Source organism: Corvus moneduloides, chromosome 13 (genome assembly GCF_009650955.1).
Source record: "Corvus moneduloides isolate bCorMon1 chromosome 13, bCorMon1.pri, whole genome shotgun sequence".
In the NCBI taxonomy this organism is placed as follows: Eukaryota; Metazoa; Chordata; class Aves; order Passeriformes; family Corvidae; genus Corvus; species Corvus moneduloides.
Window position 1 is genome coordinate 10,124,265 of NC_045488.1, and position 19,580 is coordinate 10,143,844.

General features: G+C 43.3%; 1 protein-coding gene across 6 annotated transcripts in view; it reads left to right on the forward strand.

Annotated features, from left to right (window-relative positions):
• The window catches only part of LRRK1 (leucine rich repeat kinase 1), a 73,797-nt gene that overhangs the window by 12,099 nt on the left and 42,118 nt on the right, over positions 1-19,580 (forward strand). For 5 of the 6 annotated variants that reach the window (XM_032122432.1, XM_032122431.1, XM_032122436.1 and 2 more), the window contains 8 exons: positions 7,726-7,889; positions 8,756-8,927; positions 11,224-11,403; positions 12,010-12,158; positions 16,863-17,089; positions 17,593-17,720; positions 17,857-18,020; positions 18,467-18,604. In XM_032122432.1, the coding sequence (XP_031978323.1) occupies positions 7,726-7,889; positions 8,756-8,927; positions 11,224-11,403; positions 12,010-12,158; positions 16,863-17,089; positions 17,593-17,720; positions 17,857-18,020; positions 18,467-18,604 (1,322 nt within the window). Of the gene's footprint in view, positions 1-2,775; positions 2,940-7,725; positions 7,890-8,755; positions 8,928-11,223; positions 11,404-12,009; positions 12,159-16,862; positions 17,090-17,592; positions 17,721-17,856; positions 18,021-18,466; positions 18,605-19,580 lie in introns of those variants that run through there. The other variant, XM_032122435.1, reaches the window with a different exon arrangement.

The following is a 19,580-nucleotide window of genomic DNA, read 5'->3' on the forward strand; positions in this document are numbered from 1 at the left end:
AGTTTCAAGTGAAATCCAATCTTGGTTTGGTTTCATGGCTATAATATTTGATTCAGTTGGACAGGAATGGTCTCACTGGAGACACCTTTCATCATGTAATCATCCTCTCTTTCCAGCCATACCTGGAAACATACACAAAGAAAACCCAAAAGTGTAGTTGTACTTCTGCGTGCTTAATGTATCTCTTTCAATTTAAAATTTGGAAAGCAAGAGTGGCATAGCTGGCCTTGCCTGCAGAAGCACATTTCTGAATGATTCAAGCTGTAGGATGGGAACCAAATCACTGAGGCCAAAAGACAAAAATAGAAACTTTCACTCCAAAGCTGAGTCATTTGTGTTTTCAATACAGCAACTCTCTGGCCCTTTGGAGCTCTCAGTAGCTTTCCTTTGGGGGTGGAAGTTAACACCATCACTGTTCTCTGTGGTCTTTGCTGATCCTTCGCACCCCAAAGAGGGCATTGCTGGAGGGATGGGGGCTATTCCCACTTTCTGTGAGAGCCAGCCTTTGCCCTGTGCTTGCTGGAGGACATCCCTGTCCCATTCCTTCCCTGCCCAGAGGGAATCACAGTCCTGCTTCTCTCCCACCAGGTACAGCCCAGAGCAGTGGAAGTGGTGCTGCACTTCACAACCAAGCAGTGGGGAACATCCTGTCCTCTTGCAGGGCACGAGAGGAGAGGCATGTCCCAATCCCTTGTTCCTTTTCCATGGATAGCTGCAGGTATCATTAGTGACCTTGGATCTATTTTGCACTTTCTAACATGATTTGCACACTGGCATGATGGGTTTGTTCTGACAATCATATTCCAGTGTAATTCTTTGTTCTCTCTCTGACCCCATTGCCTTGTAGTGCCTTTGTGCGGCCTCTTTTGTACTTCAGCAAAGAATAGCCAGCTCAGTTCTGTTTTAACTCCTTGGACAATACAAACAATTCCCAGAGTCCCAAGAATTTGGGAGATGCACACACAAATGCAGGAGCCTGCTTGGATCTGGCAGTGCTGGCACTGCCCACTGATACTGCTGAGTCCCAGTGTTACCAGGATTTGAGGCTTTTCTGTTCCCTCTTCCCCCATTATCCTGGATGATGAAGAAATGATTGTGTAAGTGTGGAGCTAAAGCCTTTGGCGGCATCTGTTTCTCATAATTCTGTTCTGGAGCCCAGTGAAAAGGCAGGAATCCAGAGCATTTTTCTACCCAGGACTTAATATTTTCCTTTCAGGTTTGCATTAGCAAATGCTCTTTTTTTCTTGCAGGTTAAGGGTGTTATAAATAGAAAATTTCCTATGATTCTGATGATAATTGGTCACTTTACACAACTGTACCTAATAATAGTGAAAAAGATCTCTTCCGTGCTGGATTTTTGCCTTTGAAGCATTCCTCTGTGTTTCATATCTGGTTTCTTTTGGGGTTTTTAAGTCTCCTTTTGGGGCAGTGAGCATTGATTGTGAGCTGTGTTATAGGTGCGGATGGCTTTTGTGCTCAATACATCATCTTTTCCAGCGCCTTTGGCAGGCAGATCTTAGTGCAGAGCCACTCCTTTAATTAGCTGAAACAGTGGATGTTTGGGGGAAATGAAACCACAGGAAATAGGCAGAAAGTGTGTGGAGGGCTGTCCTGAGAAGCTGGCACATCCCACTTGTTGTGGAGATATTAATTAGGGTCAGAGGGGCCATGGCCCAGTTCTGGCATAGACTCTCCAGTGGGGATTTGGAACTTCCCAGATAAACCGTCTTGTTCTCAGTGCCTTCTCACAGGCAGATTTATTAGTAGTTCTGGCCATTTTTGAATCCTGACAGGAATGTCTTAAAGCAGAATTGGTTGAGCCACATGTATTTCACCTAAATCTGAGAAAAGGTGAAGTAGATCACACGATTCTTGCTGCAGGATGGTTTTGAGGCAAATTCTGCCTATGTGGGTGGGTGGGGGGGCACAAGAGATCTTGGTCTGTGGCTTTATGTTCTAAGAAATGAAGGAATGAAATGAATGAAGAAAATATAACTTTTTTTTTAAAAAGGAAACCTTGAAGTGTCAGCTAATTAGAGAAGGAACACAAAAGACACCTTTGTTTCATGAAGCATTTTTATCCACTTGGGCTGACTGAAAAATTTATTTCTTTATTTTTTATTAAAGAACCCAGGGTTTTGGCTTTTTCTTCCTGGTATGGGATGGGATTTTTCAGTATCTCAAAAATTTCCGGAGGACTGAAAAATTTTTCTTACCCATCTAAATGGAAAGCTCAATCTAGGGCAGATCCATCATCCTTTGAAATCACTGGAGGCTTCCTGTTGGCTGCTGCTCGGTGTGTTAGCCTGAAGTTTTTCAAAGCAGTACAAGATGCACGAGTCTGTTGCAGAGACTCAGAAATAACATGGCTTTCCATTAATTTTGCAAACCAGCTGGGCAAAGCTTGCGTGGAGTAGTGTAGAAAAATGTTCAGTGACACCAGTGAGTTTTTGAATGTTTGGAGGTGCTGGCTTTAAATACTCAGCACATCTTCAACCTCATCCCTGTCCCATTTTTTATCTGTGCTGTGGCAGCACTCAGAAGTCAAAATGGCAAAAGATTAAGCTGGTAAAGGTTAGCTGTAGCCATCTGGTGCTATTGAGGAATTAATGTCTGAGCTCAGCCCGGAGAGGCGGCCTCCCTGCCCACCCCCATCCCCACATCCTCTGAACCAGAGGCTTGGATTTCGCTGTAATGGGACATGGAGATGAAAATATCTGTCAAGGCTAAACTGTAGCAGTTAATTCAGACAAAGGAGCAGCCAGCCAGCCATTCCATCCAGTGGCCACTGCAGGAGCTGCTCGTGCTGAAGCAGAGGTGGGTGGTTATCAGTCCCAGGAATTAACAGCTTAATTGGGTATCGCTGAATGGGATGCTGTGTTAAAGCACCAGCTTGATTTGCTCCTGTCTCTGGAAATACCTGCACACATTATGACAAGGTCAGTAGCGGTTTTAAAGTTTTATTCTTATTGTAATTCTGTTTTTGGAGGAGGTTAGCTTCCTGCCCTGATTTATCCTGGGTAAAGCATCTCATATATATCTTTCTCTGCTAAATAAAAATATCCTACTTAGTTGCCAAAGAACTGCTGGTTATCAAAAGGCCTAATGTAGCATTTACAAACTCTTGCGAGTTTGTGTCAGAGATGCAGTGATTTGGGCTATAAAGACAATAATCATCTGTGCATTGTGCTGCTTTGTTATGCAGCTGTTTGCTGATTCACAGCACTGACCTGCAAACCCTCCCCTTTTACTAATGGCATACTGTCAATTTAGAAATTTTAGAGTGTTTTGTTCACCTGCTGTAATAAGGCCTGTGACAGGGTCTAACTACACATGACCCTAAAATTCTCATGGTACTCTTTATTATTAAGGCTTATTTTTTTGTTTGTTTCTCTGAGCTGGGTCAGCTGTCTGTTGCACTTTAAAAGTAATACCTTGTACGCTTTTAAAAATGGCAATAAAATAACGGTGCTTTTTTATTGATAACCTCTGGTTTCATTGGGATATTTTTTTAAAGGAAATTAGTGTTGCCCTTAGCTTTTATAAAAGGTTGCTACAGCAAAGCCAAATTTAAAAGGTATTTCCAAAGTATAAATCATTGAAATCAAGAGAGAAGTAATTCCAGAGTTAGTTGCTTTTGTACAAGCTGTTAAGTGGTGTGAGGAACAGATGATGGATGCTTTTAGTGTTAGCAAATGCCTCCCCTTTTCCCCTCACAAACAGCCCTTGGTTTGCTTACAGCTTTTTTAGTAGAAAGCAATAAAAGAAAAGAAGCTGTGGATCTATAGAGAGGTTAAACAATTATGATGCAGAGATGCAGAGGCTGAATGATAGGGAGTAAACTCCATGGCTTTATTTTCATAGATGTTCAAAGGTGTTAGAGAAAAGGACCCACCTCAGTTCAAATAGGCTTCATTTATCTGATTTTTGGTGTGCTTTGGGGCAGTGCTCTCAGAGGAACCTGTGCCAGCACAGGAATTGCCCCAGATCTGGGTGCAATAAAGCAGAAAGTAAAAAATATGGCAATGGGGGTGTAAAGTTTCTGGAGTTTCTTGGATAGTACAGGAATATCCAAGAAGTCCTGCTGGGATATCATCCCTTGCAGGGCTGGTTTGCTTACAGCAATGTGCATTGTGCAGTAACACAGACCCCGTTGTGCAAAGTGCAAAGCTGGTTCCTAAATCCATAAAATCTAAGAATTAAAGGCACTTTGCTGCATCCAGGCTTAAATGCTCAACATGTTGCACAAGCCAGTCTAAAACCAGAGGTTCAGTATTATTGAGCTCCAGTACTGCTCTCCTATCACATTGCTCGAGGCTGAGAGTGAGTGAGGTGACTCTCCTAGGAAAGCCATGAAGAGCTCAGGCAAGGAGCAGGAGACATGTAAGGTTAAAAGCAGAGCAGAATTTCTTTGGATTTTGGCCCAGATTTCTGCTGAAAATGGCTGGTGCATGTACTGGAAAAACTTAATTCCCAGCCTACATGAATGCCAGTGCTGATGATAGGTCAGTCATGCATCTTGTAGAGATAAAAGTCTTTAATCAGTAAAATGTAGTTTTCCTCATTTATTTTCCCCCCACTGGTGTGTATAAATTTAGCTTATAAAATATGCTGCTTCTTAATTTGCACTTGCATTTCAGAAGCCAATATATCACTTAGTAAGTCACCAGGAAGTCTTCTGTGAGCTGGGTAATTTTGTTGGTGAGATGCTTAGCTTTGCCTTGGATGGCCTCTGTGTTTTTTGGGGATTTGGGACTGGATAGCCAACCTTCTCTCATTTAACCTCTGAGAGTTCTACTAAAATTTGACAGCACCATATGAGTACAGCTGTTGGTTGAGGGCAAACTTTTTTATCTGTATTTCATCAATTTTGCTCTTTTCAGGCTTTTAACTGATAATCACAAGGACTGTTTTTTGCTGGAGACCTTTGGCAGCTTCTTCCCTCAGGCCTTAGGCAGGAGGTCAATTTACTCTGCAGCATGGAATCATAGGAGGAAGTTTTGGTGTAAGAAATTTGAGAGATGGGTAGCATTATCTTGCTACCAAGAATATTTGATATAAATATATCTGTTTCAAACAGTAGAATTTCTTAAACTCAATGAAACTTTTATTGAATTCTCCTTGATGGGCATTCAGATGTTCAAAACTGAGCTGTTTTGATTAGTCAATAAAAAATTGCCTAAGACAAGAATGAAATTGAGCTTAAGGACTAAAATGAATATCCTGAAGACTCTTCTGGGAGTAAACTCCATGGAGCCAGCTGTCTGTGACCTTCCCATTCCTGGAGATCCCAGAATTCTACACCTAACTCATGGCCAGCCCATGTTCTTCCAGTGCTGTGGCACTGGGGTTGTGACTGAGCCATTGCACTACAAAGGACTTCAGAAATTGTGGGTGGCCAAAAATGTAAGAGGAAGCCCAACACATTGGCCAAGATGTTTTGTGAAGTAGTCATTTGGCGAAACACAGAAGTGGTCTTGGGATTAGGGTTGAGCAGGCAAAGTTCCTCCTTGCCTCAGTTACAACCCTGTGACCCTTGTGCTCCCTGTCTAGCTGGTTGGAGTGGGGCAGCTCCAGCAGGAGAGGTGGAAAATGCTCCTTTAAGGAGAGCTCTGGTGTGCAGGATGTGGGGGGGGTTGGCTGGAGACCCCTCTGCTCGAGGGGGATGTGACACCAGGATCTGATGAACCTCTGACTGTGAGATTCTTGTATCTCCACCCTCCCTAGCTGTGATTTAAGAGCAAAGAGAGATAGTCCTGCCTAATTCTTTGGCAGAAAGGCTGTGCCTTTACATCTGGAATGGCTGCAGATGCGGGTATTGAGTGATGGTCCCCAAAATCAGGATTGAGGCTGGAATTGAGTAGAATTTGTCCTTCCTTTCTGCAACTTGTAGGAAGCAAATTGAAGTTGCTCTGCTCTGTCAGCCCTGGTTTGCAGGGCTCCTTGAGCGGGAAGCTGAACAGCTTTCCAGCTGTTCTGTATCTCCAATGTGAGGCATTTTTTCCTCCAAGGGGAATTCCGGATCTTCTGTGTAGGTTCAGGATTTCATCAGAGGGTGCCAAGCGGGGAGGCTGCTTGTTCCAGTAACTGCAGTGTTTGCCTGGATCTGTACTTTCTGAATTTTCTTAGTCCAGTTCTGAGTTGTTTTGACTGGAGAACTATTTTGCTTTTAAGTTCTGTCTTCTATCATCCTTTAAACATACTTGCCTAAAAATATTTTTTTCCCTATCTTTGATGTCCATGGAAATGAAAATTAAATCATATGTGATATTCTTAGTGATCCCTTATCAGTGTGTGGTCTGCTTTAAAAGAGTGAACCAAATGCAGGATGAATTTCTTTTCCCATTTTCTCATTCTCTCCTAAAATTACAGAGTTATGGAAGCACTACACCCATTAACATGAACTCTGAGATGCTCTTTATTGTGCTGTACTTTAATCCTACTTTCATCGGCCTTGATTTCTGCTCCTTGTCCTTCACACGTTCTGCATCATCTGGGAAAGGTTATTGGGGAGGGCACATTTTTAATGGCATGAACCTCTGGAGCCATCTCCAATGTCTGAGTGATTTGAGCTTAGTTTAAATAATTGATGAGAAGTGTTAGTCAGAACCTACTGGTGATTCAGACTGCATTATTCAAAGATATTTACTGACAGTTATGGATTGCTCCAGATTTACTTCTCTTTCCAGGCTGCATTAAACTAGACCCTGCATGACATATTTAAAAAAAAAAAAATCCTTGCTAACATATGTGAAAATCTGTGGGCTTAAAGTGCTTTATTTAACCAGTTGCAAATAAGCAATAATAATAATAAAACATTATTGTTTTAGCAGGAAAAAGTGAGTATGAAATGGTCTCTTTTCAAGTGGAAAATGCTTTTTTCCTCTGTCTTGCATGTTGTTCAGGAGTGGACTTGAAAACATTTTGTATTTCAGTGGCTTTCCTGCAGCTTTCTCTGTCCCGGTAGTTGGGGAATGGTTGAGTGTGAGACTTCCTGGCTGCCTCGTTAGCCACCCACCAAAGCATCTTCTCTAATGGCTGCAGCTTTTAATCTCTGACACTTAAAAGCTCTTCTGGCTCCTAACAGCTTTTAGGAAAAGAAAGCCTGGTCTAGGAGATTCTCCAGAACTGATGAAGGTGACACTTGGGCATCTTGCATAATCTCCTTTTCATTTTTTTTTTTTTCTCCAGAGGAAATATTCCCAATTTCTATTGTTTCACACTCATAGAGGTATCTAAAACTCTGGTTGAAAGCACAGGAGGACAGTGGGATTTTATCAGGCTGTTGTCAGCAGTGAAGTGTGACTAAAGCAACGCCAGTAATACCAGATTTGCCTTTCAGATTCCCGGCTTTGTCAGAATTCCTGCAGGTGTCAGTCCCATGTAATCTCTTCTCTTCCCTGGTTCCGCAGCAGGAGGATGAGTGTGCCAGGCAGATGAAGGGTTTATGTGTCCATGTGTGTGAGCTTCCACACCTTCCTTTGGAAACCACCTCCGGGAGCAATTGGGGAACTTGCTGTCCCTCTTAGTTTCATGTCCCTGTTGGGAAGTACTTTGACATATTATCACTTTCTTTTATCAGGCTCTTTTTTAAAATTGTGTGCAGTAAATATTCCACTGAAAATCACCAACTTCTTTTATTCCCAGGATTCACTGACATTGCAGCTGTGCATGAGTAATGAGCAGGTACTTCTCCCTGACTTCTCATTTCTGTTTTTCCTGCAGGAACTGTGGACATGGGTGGCAAACAGTCCACAAGTGGCGACGTCTCCGTAATCCAGACCCCTGTGACAGAAAGCATCCAGGATGCTTACAAAGCTGGGGACACCAGCAAGGCCCAAGAGTTGATTAGGTTGTCCTGTGAGGAGACTGCACTGCAAGTGGAAAAGGTTGGGTTAGGTTACTGCTCTCTCTCAGATTTTATTGGCAAAGATACCAAAATTCCAAGATGCTGCTGTCTTCTGGCATTTTCTTATGGAGAAAATCCATTCAGTTGTGTGGGTCCCAGACATGGGTGGTTGAGTGGGGCTCTGCAGAAACATGCTCAGGGACACTGCCCTTGAAAACACTGATCAGGAAGATGAGACAGACCACAGGGAGCAGTGTCTGCAGGAACAGGAGCTGTGTGAGGAGGGGTGCTGCTGCTGTGGTCACCAAAACAGGGAAATGCATTTTTCCCTGTAAAAAGGAAGCAGTTTATAGACTTAGCAAAAAATGTATTCCCCCATCAGTGAAAAGATGGTTAATGGCCTCCTGGGAAGATTTTGCTGCTTGTGTGTGGAATTTTGTCACAAACTCTGTGCCAGCTTCTGCACTGCTCTGCCTTCAGAGCCCTCCTTTTGAGCCTGCTCTTTGCACAGAGGTGATCTTAGTGTTTTGGGAGGGTCCCTGCATGTCAAGTCCGATCATACTGGCCATCTCCAAAACAGGTAATACTGCATTTTGCAGCTGAGCTGTGCAAATGCTTTTTCTGTTGGTCCGTGAAAAATGGGTTTATACTCACTGTTCTGTGCCTCAGGCACTTATGTAATAAAACCATACAAAAAACAATAATACAAACCCCAACAAATTAATATAATAAATTTATCAACAGTGATTACAATGGCCACTGGTGTTTATGACATTCTTAATTAACCACGGTGACAGTGGACATGCCTTGGCGTGGGCACAAATAAATCCATACAGATCTAGAAATGCTCTTTCTCTGCCTGCTCTCTTTAACAGAGAGTTTCTTTTGCTGTGTTTCCTTCACCAGTGTCAGCTTTTAGGCATTGCAGCAGCGTATGGAGATCTGCAGGCAGTGAGGTACCTGCTGAAGGAAGCGTTGGTGGTGTTACCAACAGAGCCCAATGATGACAATGCAGCTGTGGTGGCTGCGTATTTTGGGCACAAGGACATCGTGAAAGAGCTGCTGGATTCCCTGCGTGGTAAGCCCTTGCTTGACCCTGCCTCTCCCCAAGCTTTTCAGGAGCTGTGTGCTGCAGCTTCAAGCAGGCATTTAGGTTTTTTCACATTCCTTGGAAGGGGAGGGATTTAGTCATGGGAGAGTTCGTGGAAGGATCAGATCTCTGCTGTGCTTGAAGAAAATTTTCCCTGTGGGGGAAGGAACACGTACATAAAAATATTCCATGTTTGCAAATTGGAAGTGGAGGAAGATGCCATTGAGACAGTTCATTTCCATCAGGCCTCACAGCTGGGTAACATCCCAGACCCAGTGGAGAAATTAGGGGATTTTCAGGGTACAGCATCATCCCACTACTGATCCAGCAATCTCAGTAATGCTGGCAGTGAGTGGCCTGATTGGTCAGGGGCACTTTGGGTGTGCAGCTGGCACCCACTTTATCCTCTGCTTGACATTTTGTTTTGACTTTCAGGGGAATTCCTTCTTTAGAATAATCATTATATTTTACTTGGATTTTTTTCTAGTAATTATTTCAGAGCAGAGACATTTTTGGACTCAGACACGATTCCTAAGGCAGCAGGGGGGCAGGGGGCAGAGCATAACTCTGATTCGGGATCAGGAGCTGTGTTTGGGTCCCTGTTGCTCTCTCAGTGTTCTGTGAGCTTGGCAGCTGCTTCTCTCTGGGACTTTCCATGGATTTAGGGTCCAGAGGTCCTGTAGAACATCTGGGGCTAATCTTTGACCTCAGACACTGCAACATGAGCTAAGCTGGCTTCTGCAATGTTTAACCTGAATATAGCTCTAGCTCCTTACTGGGACTAAGTAGTTGCCAGTGGCCTCACGGAGAACGGGAATAACCTGTTGGGAAACCTGCTTAGTTGGTGTCCTGTTGGAGCACTGGTAAGCAAAATAAGTGTTCCAGTTTGGGGGATGCAATTAAGTGTAATATTTCCTTCAGCTGGAAAGGAAGCAGAGTAACCTAGTAGCAAAAATTAAATTATATTAATATAATACACTGAGTAATGAAAAGTGACTTAAGTAGTTTCTGGAAACAGCTCAGTTTAGAAGCGACCAAATTCCCTCCAACTCTTGTTTTGGGGGGGTCAGGGGAGGAGCTCTGTAGAAAGAGCAGCTTTCAGAAATTTTTATGCAGGACCTTCCAACTGTTTTCTTGGGAAGTTACACAGAAACCAATCACAGGGCTTAGGTATAAATTGCATAAATTTGCAATTTGGCTGTTGCACTGCAGTGATTCTCCCTGAAGAGTGAGAACTACTTGTGGCTGACAGCTTAAGTGGAGCCCATTTTTTGTAGCAGGAGGGTGAGGGATTTAATGGAGTTGTTAAGAGTGCAAAGAGCGATGTAATTTCCAGGTGGATAAGCTGCAGAAAAGCCTTGACATGTAAAGCTTGGGCTTTTGGATGTTCCTGTAAGTGTTTCAGAAAGGATGTGACTTTGTAAAGTAAATAGAGGCGGTACAGGGAATCTGGGGAGATTTGAGGACTGCTTATTGTTAGCAGAAATAATTCTGTCCTGGGCATTTAGTTACATGCCCAGAATTAGGCACACCTAGAGGAAAGTGGTGTTCTACAGGAAAACATTATTTCAGAAAAAAAGGCAGTTTGAGAATGACTAAACCATCAGCACATTCATGCAGAAATCAGAACATGGTATTTTAGTTTTTAGCCTTAAATGACATTTGTCTGACTTTACTATGAATTGATAGTAAAGATTTGACCTGAAATGAAATATTTGAAGGGGAAATGAAAGTTTTTGTGGGAGACTTCAAGTTGCAGCGAAAACAAGCTAAACCAATTCTTTTTTGTTGACTGAAGCATTTATTTTTGTTTTATTCATCCAATAACGTGGAAAGTCATCTGGTTTTCCCCATTCTTTGTATCCCCGCTCATGAACTCGGGAGAAGTGGCCAATCTTGGGTGTTTGGATCTAATGTCTGTTAGATCTGGATCCAAAGACAGTCCTGATCATTCCTGGTTAGGATCAGATGTTTATTTATCTGCTGATCTGCTGGTGTTTTAGCAGAACTTTTGCTGCCTAGTGAATGCTTAGGCCAGGGACAGTCAAAGATTTCACCCATTAGCTGGGTGGGCAAAGAAGAACAGTTAAGCAGAGCTGAAAATTTTGTGCCTGACCAGTTTAGGACCCTTTTCTGACACACTTTTGCAGTCTAATCTGTTCCTTTTGTCCTCAGGAGCTTCACCCTCTACCAAACCCTTTTGCACAGCCATTAGTTTTGGGTATTCCTTGCACATTACAGCCTGGTGGCACCAACTAAGTCACATTTTGTATGTTTTTGGTAGGTCCTAATAGTTGCCAGCAGCTCCTGAACTGGATGCTGGCCATAGCCTGCCAGCAGGGCCATTTGGACATTGTCAAGCTCCTGATCCGTGCGTACAGTGCTGACCCAGAGAGCTGTGCAGTCCGGAAGAATGAATTCCCTGTCCTCATCCGCCTGCCCCTCTACGCTGCTATAAAGGCAGGTGTGTATTTGCATGCTTCCACATTTTGTCCCTTTTCTGCCCGGTCTTTAAAGAATGGGCAGAGCTGTTCACACGTAGCATGATAGCCATGGCTTGTCTGGAGTTGGATTTCCAGCAGGAAAAATTAAAATAAAATTGCCTCTGAATCTTTTGATTCAGCCAAATTGAAGTCAGGGCCTTGTGAAGTTAGATTACTGTAAACACTGAGAGGCTGAACTTTGGTCTATAAACTCCTAGGGAAAAGACCCTTAAAAACCAGAATCCTTGCAAGTAAAAGCATTATTGTTATGGACACTCTGGCACACATGCTTGATTTAGGCTGAATAATTTACACTTCAAAGCACAGCTGTGTGTATAGTTTAGTAAGACTGGGAAAAAAAGAGAAAAAAGAAAGAGCCTGGGCCAGCACTTTGACACAGTGTCTTTGCTGTCTCAGTTTGACCGACGGAGTCCTGCCACTGGAGGAAACAGCCTTTACACAGTTCAGTTTTCTTTTTGCACACCCCCACAGTTTTTTTCAGAAGTGGTTATTTCCCAGGATTTGTGTTCAGCTCCTTGCTGGTTCATTTACATGAGGTAAAGGCAACAATCTGCTTTTCTCCAAAGGGAATGAAGACATAGCCGTGTTTTTATTGCGGAATGGAGCTTTCTTTTGTTCCTACATCCTGATGGACAGTCCTGAATCCAGCAAACACCTTCTGAGGAAGTATTTCATTGAGACAACCCCACTACCAGGTAGTGCTCCAGCAAAAACAGTAAGTAACCATTTATCTGCCTGAAGAGATGTTGTTTTAAAGGGGCATCATGTTAATAATTGATAATTTTCTTTGCATGCCATGTGGCTGCCGATTCTTCTTCTCAACTAAGAGCCTTGTGGTTTGCTGCCCTTTTGGAGAACAAACTGTGCAGCTGGCTTTGATGCTGAATTACAAGGTGTAAAACATCAGGGCTTTGAATGGCATCACTGTGCAAGACACAGCAACAGCTTCTCTGGGGCAATTTAAACACCATCGTGTGAACCAGGCTGTGCTGGGGAGAGGAAGCACCAACTTTGGGCTCAAAGTCTTCCAGAGAAGAAGCTGGGCTGCTTCTAGCACAGATTTTCTCTGTGCCTCCAGGGTCATCACTTCCTTTAGGTTTTTGTTGTGCCCCCTGGTTGCAGAGTGATGCCACAAGCTCTGTGGTGTCCCCAAGTGTTGGTGTGGCACAGAGCTGAGCATGGGAACCCTTCTGTGTCAGACAGTTCAGGTAAAAATGGGCTTGGGTGACTTTTTGTTAACAAGAAGCATGAGCAAAGCAATGATCTACTGAGTATCTTCCCTACTTCAGATCTTCAGCAGTAAAAAAAGTACTCACACTGTTACTGTTACTGCTTTATAGGGAAGCACGCAGTATTTTGTATTATTTATACTGTTCTCCAGCAATTTATTACCAGGCATTTTTAATTTTTTCCCCTCAATATGTAGTTTAACCCACACTGAATAGGAGCATCAGCTCCCTGAGCTTTCAATGCTTACAGTTTTCATCAGGTCACAAAAATTTTGCAGTGAAAAGATGTCCCTAATGACTCCAGTTGAGTATCTGTCTGTGCAGCTTGTAGCATTGCAGGCTGTTGGTTCTGCTTTGGTGTTAAGTAAAAACAAGGAGAGAGGTTTTAGTAGTTTTACAAACTTCTCTATTCTCTGTTTTTCTGCCAGAACCCTCTCACTGGGTTCCTGTTGATACCCTGAGTGTTAGACCACATAAATGAACTTGGCTTCTTTAGGTTCAGTCAGTAATTTAGAGCTGTCCTTGTGCTACTCTTAATTTGGTTGACAGATAAACAAAAGGAAGCTGAATCCTAGATGTGGATAAGAGTTGATAAAATATCTTTCGGAAGAAAAAAAAATCAAGCTGGGTAATTCAGCTTGAATAAACTTGGAATAAATGTTTGAATCACAGGGAAGAGGTCTGTTTTCCATGTGAATTTGCTGGCAATATTTAACTTAGCTGCTGTAAAAATGACTCAGCTTTGCTGTTGTCACACCCTGAGCAAAGAAGAAGAGAGCAGTCTTAAAACATCAGCTAATTGCCAGAAGGGCCTGGTTTAAAAAGAAAATAAAAGCAGAGAAAAAAAAAACACAGAAACTTGGACCTTGATTCTCCTAGTAGCTGTTTATTTTTAATATGTTTGCTTATTTAATGCTTTCTCTTTGAATTCATTTTGGCAGACTGGGACAAATTCGGGAAGATCTGTCCTAGTTTGTCTGCAAAGCTGAGGTCTTTGGGAAGTGACATTCACACACCCTGATAACTTTTTAAAACACAGCTTTGTGGCAGCTGCAAACAAACTGCCTTGGTGCTTTCTTCTTATCCCAGAGGGTTCATCCTGAGATGGATTTTATACTGGGAGGAAGCAAAACTGGATTGTGTGGAGACTGGGATGTGAGTGGCAGCCAGCTGGATGTCAGAAAGTTCTCCCCTTGGACAGGGAGGGCAAACCAAGCACTGATCATTTCAGAGTGAGCCCAGAGCTTCAAAAGGGTTTGTCCTTTCTGTGCTATCTCTGAGTGGAAACACTTGAGCCCAGCTGAGCTCCAATTGATTTCACAGTAGTGAATGTAGAGCTATGCATAAAATGTGCTTGAGAGCTGGTTTTGGCTGCCACACCTTCCAGACAGCCCTTGCACCGGGCAGAGCTGCCTTCTCACAGGCAAGAGGAGTTACATCTTATTTTTCTAATATCTGTTTCTCCTTTTGTTTTTTTCCTGGCATAAATTTATACCCACAGCAAACCACAGTTTTGCTAAAGAGAGGAAGCAGTCCATTTTTACAGGAAGAGGTAACAAATGCCAAAGAGAGCCTTTGCAGTGAAGTGGCTGGGCACAGATTCCAAACTTCAATAGATGTAGTCAGCATGGAGATAAATGTATCTTTCCAGCATGTGCAGTGTGAGATATATTTAATTTTTCCATTACAGGCCAGAGAAGAGCTTTGTCTGTTATATTTTCCCTAGGAAATATTTTACCAATAATTTTATATTCAAGCATGCAAATGTACGTATGTGTGTGGGATCCTCCTCTCATTTCTTTAGCCTGGTAATCTCACTCACATCACCATCAGCACACATCTGCAGCAGTCCCCCACAAGATTCAGAGCAGGGTTGTTGATGGAGGGAGCAGATCCCTGTCCTCAGATTATCCCATCTACAGCAGGAGCAAGGCTCTGATGGAGCACATCACGTCATTTAGGAGAAATGCAAAACAGCCTTTTTTAATCACCTTACCAGACAGTCTCAGATTTAAGTAAATATTTTTCGTATTTATAGTTGATCCTTTGCCCAAGAGCAGCGGGGTTTCTTGCTCCTGGCACAATTTCCAGTCCTTTGCTTCAGTGCATCCCCTGACATCACTGCAGTAGAAGATTTCAATTTAGTCTTCAGGGCTTGTATTGAGAAATTCTTGTCTTGGCAGGAGAGGGGAGTCTACAGAGGTTTTCCTTGGCCTTCTGAAGAGCAGTGAGCTGCCTGCAGTCAGGCCTTGCCCTGAGCTTTCATCCTCTGAACTCTGTCCCTGGTTTGAGCACAGAGCTCACCACCAGCCCTAAACAGAGAAGGGCTGGGCTGAGCGCTGAGCTCTGCGAGTTTGGCATCACAGACCTTTGTCATCAAAGAAACAGCTTTTCTGGGAAAATAGTGGAGGTGATTAACTATGAGTTGGGCAGGAAATCCCTTCTCTTTGTGGCACTGCTGTCAGGATTTCTTTCACTTAATTAACATTTTCACTGCAGAGTCCTCAACCAACCAAACCCCTAAGGTAACTCCACTGACATCAGGTTACTGGTACCAGATGAATTTGGTCCACTGTCCCTAAGTCAGGTAAAGGGGCTTGGCTGGTCCTCCAGTTTGCAGAGACACTGTCAGTCCTTGTCTCTGGCTGGGAAGGAGGACTGAGTGGGAAAGAGAGCTCTAATTGCTGGGATTCAAAAAGCTGACTTGGATACAGGACACCAACCCCGCAGCGCTGATAGCAGGTGCTGGATTTCACAATCTTGTCTGTGGTTTGAGAAGTCATTATCTGCATTCTACAGGTATCTCCTTATCACATTAAATACCCTAAGGCCATGCCTCTGCATTTTTGAGGGAAATGTACACTGCAATCTAAATGCAAAATAGAGATGAGTTATCGGTCTGCAAAGAGGAGCAGCACAGACACAAGGTCCAGCTTGCACCCCCTAAAAGAAGGCTGTAAGGTTGTATTATTACTGCATTGGTTGGTGTGCTTGAGGACAAGTACTTTTTTCCTAAGCCCAGGGATTTGTGGTACATGTTACAGGTGAGAAAAGTACAGAAAACTGCATACTGAATTTAAAGCAAGAGTTTCTATGCAGGAAGCTGTTAAATATGCAGACTTGGCAAATCTAGCGGTAAAGCAGGGTATGTTTGGTGTGAGAGTGAAAGCTTTGCAGTGCACCTCCCATTGGGTGCTGTGCATTTTCCAGTAGCAGTGGAGACTGCTTAATTTGATTTCTTGTTGCTGCTGGCTTGCTGTGGTTTATAGGGGTGCCTTGTGGCATTGCAGTGGATGTAGCTTTAAACAAACAGCTGGTGCTCTCTGCCTTGGTTTCCCCAGTGACACAATGGGCATAATATTTCCATTCATATTTACAGGGCTGTCCTGAGGCATCACAAGTGAAGGTTTGAAAAGCACAGTGTCTACACCAAGTACAACTACTGTCAGTATCTAAAAAGTGCATCTGTTTGTACTTACCCTTTGTTCCATTCTCCTAAACATTTGAACTGTCTGATCTACATGACCAGTTCTGAGTCTCAAAATTAGCATTTGAGATAGGCCTTTGTTTCCCTTTTCTTCTCCCTTCCCCAAAAACATTCCTTTTAATTCTAAATTTGGGGTAAAAAGTCCTAAGAGCTAAATCCTGGGCATTGGAAATCAAATTAAATTTGCTGTCGGGTTCTTGCTGCCTCCTGGTGGAGAATTAAGCATCATTCCATTGAGGCTGTTTTGGGCTGAATTATGTCAACAAAACCAAGTTTATGGAAACGTTTTGGGAATATAATTTTTAAAATGTGCATTTCAGGACAAGGATTGGAATGCAGTGAGGTGATCTTGAAAATGAAGCCTTGGGTTGTTTCCTTGCATTGATGATCACTATATGTTCACATTTTCTTCTGTCCAAGCTGGACCCTGAATAAATGTGGACTGGTGAAGAAGTCCAGGTCTCCTGCTTGAGCTTGCTCATGGTCTTTGGAGTGAGATCATGGAGCAGATACAGCAGGGGCTGCTGATATCCAGGCATGATTTCATCTCTGAGTCAGTTTAATTCCTAGAAGCAGATTGGAAAGTGAGCAAAATGTTTATGGCCTGTGCTCTGCTTTGCCAGATTCCCAGTGGTGTAGCACAGGCTGAGAGCAACTGGGATTTCACTAATGTGGTTTTCTCTTCTCTCTTTGACATATGCAGGCTTTGTGTGTGAACTGGTCAAACCTCAAACTGCCCTGGGTGGATCTAGACTGGCTGATTGATATCTCCTGTCAGATAACTGAGCTTGATCTCTCTGCCAACTGCCTGGTGTCCCTTCCATCTGTGATCCCATGGGGCCTGATAAACCTCCGGAAGCTCAGCCTGGCTGACAATCAGCTGACGGAGTTACCCAGTGTGCAGTCCTCTGATGAGATCATTTGTACAAGGTGCGTGCACCACACACAGCTGAGCCTGCAGGGAGAGCAGGCTCAAACCAGTCCCTGGGCTTTAGGGAGGCTGTGCAAGGGGAGAGCCCATTGCAGGAGCTGCTTGCTCTGTTTTCGGTCTGCTGCAAGGTTTAACTTAGGATTTGCCCCTCTGCGTTCTCAGTGTTTCCAAGTTTGTTGTCAGGACAGTTGTGGGGACTTTTATTCCTGTGTGCTGCCTCTGCTTTTCTCCAGCTCTGATGAGCCCCATTCCTCTAAGCTGCCTCAGAGTGACATTTACTGGCTGATACCAGTGATTTGATCTGCTCTCTGTCCAGACTACCTCTCTCTGCTCCCTGGAAGGGTTAATTTTCTAATTAGGGTTTTATACTTTGTCTTGTGAGGCGCATTTCAGCTGCTTTCATTCAGAACTAAAGCTGTCCTGGTAAAACAGATGTCTGTGGCAACAGGAAGCTTTGCTAGTGTTGTACTGATGCCTGACTGAGATTTTTCTGTACTCACAGGTTACTTGAGGTCGACGTATCCAGCAACAGGCTCTCCACTCTCCCTACTGGATTCCTACATCTTAAAAGCCTTAAAAAGCTCATCGCTTCCAAAAACTATATGGAGAAGTTATTTGATGAGGAAAACAGTACGTACAGTCCAGTGTTTGGCTTACCTTTCAAGGCTGAGCTGTAGGGAAGAACCCAAAAATGTTAAAATGATGGCTTAAATGGCTTAAAAGCTTCCATGCTTATACCAAGTCCACAATGTTTCATGTTTTCTAGCAACTAATTGGATTGGTTTAAGGAAGCTGCAGGAGTTTGACGTCTCTGACAACAGGTTGGTGGAACTTCCAACGGTTTTTCTATACTGCTTCAAGTCCCTAAACATACTGAATGTTTCCAGAAATCAGCTGAAAGTGTTTCCAGATCCCTGGGCCTGCCCCCTGGTAAGTTGAACTGCTCTGGCGAACTCAGAGGCTGAAAAAGCTGTTGAAACAATGCAAAAAAATTGACTGTGATGCTTAAAAAGTTGTCAGATGCTTAAAAGGCTCTTGTGTTTCTGTAGCAGTGCCCCTGCCAAATTTGGTTTGTGGATTTCAGATCCAGTCTTTCTGAGAAGTGTTTGTGTATGGTTGAAAAGCAAATGGGGGTGGGTGATTTTCAAAATAATTTTTGGAATACTTTTTGCCCACCAAGGAATTTGACCAGCAATTGAGTGCATCTCCTTAGCAAGCTCTGTCTGCATGCCTAATAATTTATCTAGATCAAGATATCTAAAGAGACCACCTAGAATTAATTTATTAAAGCTTTTGACATGTGACAGCTGATCTACCACATTATTTGAAGAGATGATTACTACTCTCTAAGTGTGGGGGGGTTTTATGTTTTCCAGAAATGTTGTAAGGCATCTAGAAATGCCCTGGAATTCCTACCTGATGCATTGACTGTTTTCTGGAAAAATCACCTGAGAGAAGTGGATTTTTCTGAGAACTTACTAAAAGAAGTTCCAGCAGGACTCTTCCAGCTTGAAGTAAGTGTCATTTCTTCACAGTTCTCACATTATTTTTCCTAATACTGACTCAGACCTCGAACTGGCTGCCCGGTTAAGGTAGGAGCCTAAGTGCTGGTTTGAACTGGTGCAATTTCACTGAGCGCCTGAGCAGGCTGTCACCCCCTGAATCACCACATTCAGGCCCTCATCCAGTGAGATATGATATCTAGTTTCTGACACAGGTCTTCTGAGAACTCTCTGGCTGGCTGTGGTTTGCAGAATTTGGGAGCACAGTTTGGAAGATAAGCCCTGCGTTGTAGCTTCAGGCTCCAGCCATTGAAATGTTGATGTACTCAAATACACTCACAAATAGTTGTGTTTTTTCTTAAAAAAACACACACCAGTGTTGTGTAATTATGAGTTAGTCTTTCTGTTCTGAAAATAGCACATATGAATGCCTAAGCAGTGCTACTTGGGACCTCTGTTATCTTAAAGGTTGTAGATTGAATAATTCTTTCCTGTGGACACCACAGATCCATGGTTTTATGTCAAAATTCTTCAGAATTTCTGCTTTCACATGCTGTTGACATGAAACCAAGCAGAACTTGGGGTTTCCTCCAAGCTTCCCCGCAAGATTGTGAAACTCAGGGTCATGGAGAAAGAAACAGAGGTGAATCTGTGCAGAAGTTCCATGCTTTTCCCTGCTGGCCTCTGCAGGAAGGATGCAGAAGTGATGGTTCATATCCATGTCCAGCCCTGATCTCAGGATCTGCTGCAAAGGTGCCTTTTACTCCTGTTGTAACAAGAGGGTTGAACTCCCTCAGCTCTTTCCAGTGATCCCTGCACATTTGGCTTTGCTGTCTGGTGGCCATTTGTTTCCAATTGGCATTTCTCCTGAAACAGAGTGAATCCTATGGACTATTGTCTCTGAAACTTGGTTTTTCTGAATGCATTGAGAATCATCCCAGGGGGTGAGAGCCACCATGACAGATACTAAACACTAGATGGTGCTTCC